The 4,625-nt window shown below is 31.8% G+C and overlaps 1 protein-coding gene across 1 annotated transcript in view; it reads right to left on the bottom strand.

The window, feature by feature from the left end:
* The window catches only part of LOC106462745 (coiled-coil domain-containing protein 137-like), a 53,463-nt gene extending 49,682 nt beyond the window's left edge, over window positions 1-3,781 (bottom strand). The window contains exon 1 of the mRNA XM_013922696.2: window positions 3,299-3,781. Within this exon, the coding sequence (XP_013778150.1) occupies window positions 3,299-3,384 (86 nt within the window). The 5' untranslated portion in view covers window positions 3,385-3,781. The remainder of the gene's footprint in view (window positions 1-3,298) is intronic.
* Between the last annotated feature and the right edge of the window lie 844 nt (window positions 3,782-4,625).

Raw genomic sequence — 4,625 nt, 5'->3', positions numbered from 1 at the left:
ACTCTAAACCAACACCCCGGGGTGCCTAGATACCTCTTCTAAGTTTCACAACAGTTCCGGTCATGTGACTTCTTTGTTCAATACTATATATATATATATCCGTGTCAGTGTAAATTACTTGTACCTGATGATGACAAATCCTTGTCGAAACGTTGTACATTTGTTGTTATGTTAAACTTATATTAAAGTTTTTCTTCATTACCTATTCAAGCCATCTCCAGCCATTATTAGTAACTACAGAAGTAAAGCAAACAATTATCTCTTCTAGTTACGACCTTTGTATTCGATTGCTGCTTGATGTAGGTTGTTAAGCCTTTAAATATTTTGCACGTGAAGGATATGAAACAAATCTATTTTTTTAGGTTTTATATATATATTTGAATAACTACAAAATCATTAATTACTACATTAATACCATAGAATTCCACTATAATTTATCAAGCTTAATAACTAAAATGTATTTTAGTCTAACAAAATATGAAATTTTGAGCAGACTAAAGACACACCCTACCTTGTTGAAATATTGGTTCAAAAGAAAGAAATGGCACCAAGTCCATTAAAATGGCTGAGAAAGCCACTAGGAGGACATTCTGAGCTTTTGATTGGTTATTCATGTCATAGATAGAAGTAAGCATATATTAGGGAGCATTTCCTAAAATGGAAAGAGGTAGGCAGGGTGCCACTGTATTTGATTTATTACATGAGCAATATCTTAACAAATTGAAAAGATAAGAGGATCTTATTTTATATTCTAGCTTGTAAGTATCAGTAATTTGAGTTTCTAATTCGTTTGAAACTATAGACTTAGTATTTTGACTTCACAAACATCTAATTTGAACCAGTGCTGCATTCAACATATTACATGATACACAAAAATTTAGGTGTGTGTTTTTTTTAATATTTGCTTTTAAATTAAGAAATTTAGTAATATATAGTACTAAAATTTGAATTATAATCTACAGTTTGATACCAAACTTATTGACATACATTCATGAAATAGTGTTTCAATAAAAGTTTGAATGTGAGTCAACAAATGAGATGGCATGGCCTTTCATCTGTGACCCATCTCGAAAGTGTTAATCGATTGTTGCATTATTTTTTGACAGGTATTTCTTGCAGTGTTGAAGTTTTATTTTATATACCAGGAACTATTTTCTTCATGAAATGCCATGTATGGTACAATTAAATATTAGGGTTTGATACTGAATAAAAGTGTTATTAAAATAAAAACATATCATTTACCTATTTTCATTAGTGGATGTCTTTAGAGAAAGTTAAGACTTTTAGTTGTGGATTTAGTTAATATAATACGTTGTAATGACCAATGTTAATCAAATTCAATACTGAGTAGCAGTTTCTGCTCATCAAATCTACCAAACTATTCTCTCTTCTTTTTTTCAAGTAATTCAAGTTTTTCAGCTTAGCTGGTATGGCCCAGTGATTAGAGTCACTGGTTCAATTCCTATTGTAAACAACCATGCTTGTTCTTTCAGGCATGAGGTGTTATATTTTTTGTTCTCAAATTATAGCAAAACTTCTACAGCTATCTGACACAATCTCTAATTTTGAACTGCTGACAAGGGAAAGACCACTGGCTGGCAGCACCCATCACAAAATCTTTTACCAATGATTAATGGGATTAATTAAAACATTAAAATGCCACTACAGCTGAAAGGGTGAACAAGTTTGGTGGTATATGACATCATGAAAGAAGTCTGAAGAGACTTCCACTATAATGATATACAGTATTTTGTATTAATCAATGTTGACTATATAGTCCTAAAGCAACCTGAGTCCAATGAAGTTAATATATTCCGTAAATTATTAGCTCATTTGTAGTCCAGCAATTTCAAAGCCTATATCTTTGTTTCTAGTAATGTGATTGCTATGAAAATAAAAATAGTTAAAAACAAACATTTCAAAATTTTAACTTAAAATTAGATAGTTATAATTATTTACAATCATATTACAAAAAATATTATAGCATAGATAAACAGAATGTCTGTTTCCAAATTTTTGTTTAAAAAAGTTGTTACTCTTAAACTGTCATACCAGTAGTATTTTCATTTATTTTAGACATCAACAATACAAAAACATCTTTATCCTGAAAATTCCAGCTTCTAAGCAATAAAATGTTGATGCTATGACAAGTCTGTTATAAGAGCTGTGGGTGTCCTAAAGAATATTAACATTCATAAAAAGAAATCTTTCTATTCTAGACATGTTGTTACTGTCAAGAAAAAGCCACCTCACAAAAATGATTGGCTCATTGAAAAGAAAGTTAAGAGGTAATCTTATTGAAGATTACTGGATTATTCAGAGGATAGATGAGATAAGGATTAATTTCTTTGTGCTATATTTTGTAAAAAGGAACAGATGACTGAAGTTTAACATCTGAAACAAGCCAGGTGAGCTCCAGTTAAGATAGATTTACCTGTGGAATAAGTTCCTTTTCGGAGTAGTAAAGGATGGCACTTTACAAACATTTGAAAGGGGAATCAACAATATTACCAAAAAAAGGGTGGAATTTGTATGTTTTTTCTAAAAATTGAATGTCCAGGGAAATTCTTACAAGTTACAGATCAAGTATATTTTCCCTATGTTTTGTCATATTATAAAGTGATCTAAACATCCAAAGCGCTAAGCTAGTAGAGAACAACATAGTTACAAGCGTAAATGAAAGGCTACAAAAATTTTAATGTTATTGATGCTTATACTGCACTCTTTTCTTCACTCCATGGGCCTAAAGATACTGATATTGTGAAAACTGATAGGAACTGTAATACTAACACTAGTAACTGTGTAACTGCAGGACTGCCAACTTTTGGGAGTCTGTTTAAAAAATACTTTTGAAAAAAGTAACATTTTAGCATGCTCCCCCAGAAAATTTCTTATTCCATGACGAAAAATGATGCATTCCCTGTAATGCTGAATTTGACCTGCATTCAGTTGCTGGTTTGACCAAAACATATTTTTTATCAGATGCGTTTTACGCTCAGTATTTCAAATTCAATGCATGAATGTTTGGAAAGACAGGAATATATTATCTTGGGCTTTCGTAGGCCAGATTCCTATCTGTAGCTGAATTTACGATAGAATTTGAACAATGTATTATACGAATACAGGATTTGAGCTTTAACGACGCAATCTTATATATAACATAAATTAATTACAAAGAAAAGGTGGCTCTAAGTCTAACCTAAATTATATGCAAATTACGTCTACAATGTAACAGTAATAGTTTAACTTTTAAATTTAAATGTAAACACTGTAAATTAATGTAGCGTACGTTACTTACTGGTGGAGATATTCTTTGCCTTTTAAAAATGGATCCACTGCTTTTATTTTTTTATGACGATTGCTTTTATGAATTCTTCTACCCATCTCAATATTCGTATGACTATCAGCAGCGATATTAGATTATTTTAAAATGTACTCAGTATGTAGTACTAGCAATACTATTAACATTGTAGTAGCACGTTAGACATAACACGTCGCTGAAGTTGTCTACTTTTCTCGTAGATACATGGTGAAGTTGTCTTCACGTTCGGGGACCGCTGCATTCACGACAAATTCTTATTTTTCAACACTTGTAACTTTGGCACCAAATACTTATCCCAGAAACAGCTCGTGTAAAGTTTTCTTAAGGTGTATCTAAGTATGTCACACGAATTAGCAGTGGTAAGAAATAAAAAGAAGAGTCAAGTAGAACAACGATTTATGTTTCAACTATTTTAACTTTGCTCATACTTTCAAAGACATTTGTTTGCATATCACGCATTACTTAATTATCGTGGTAGTCTTCAGATTTTCCATAAAAAATCAAGCATATTTTATGTAAAATACTCGTGATTTCGAACTGAATAGTAAACATTTTACGAAGACAAAAGACACGCATAATTTTATTAATATATGTGTGATTATTTTACATGTAATAATTACTTTAAAACAGAATTTATTCAAACATTTTCAGTTATGCAGGGCCCCCTGTGGCACAGCGGTATGTCTATGGACTTATAACGCTAGAAACCGGGTTTCGATACCCGGGGTGGGCAGAGCACAGATAGCCCATTGTAAAGCATTGTGCTTAATTCCAAACAGACGAACAAACAGTTATCCAGGTGCATGTGTATTTTTCACATAACATCTGGGCAAGAGAATCGTTAAGTTGCTAGCGCTCTAGCTACCTATTGTTCTTTGTCACTCCTTTAAGATAATACCTAGTCTATCCATGGAATAAATAGTTGTAAAATTTCACCTTATGTATGAAAGAAGACAGTGGTTTTCACTAAAAGTAAGTCAGGCGATATCTTGCAGATACAACTTCTCTTATTTTTCAACAGAAATTATTAGTTATATGTGTGACACAAGTCATTTTAGAAAAGCATGACGTACGTTAATTGCGCCTGAAACTAGGTAATGTAATGTTACCTCTCCGTTCGTTCGTTAATTTTCCGTAAAAATTCTTTCCGAAGAAACTTTATCGAAAGAAGTCCTTTCTTAAATGAAACTGTTTTATTCTTTCTGAATATAACTTTGCGATACACTTAATTTCAACAGTCGCGCTATAACAAATGCTATAATTCTCAACGAATGTCTCACGTGCTCGACTCAACAATACTCAG

This window comes from Limulus polyphemus, unplaced genomic scaffold (assembly GCF_000517525.1).
Source record: "Limulus polyphemus unplaced genomic scaffold, Limulus_polyphemus-2.1.2 Scaffold1238, whole genome shotgun sequence".
Taxonomy (NCBI): Eukaryota; Metazoa; Arthropoda; class Merostomata; order Xiphosura; family Limulidae; genus Limulus; species Limulus polyphemus.
The sequence above is the reverse complement of the archived record's forward strand: the minus strand, read 5'-3'. Positions and strand labels throughout refer to the sequence as shown.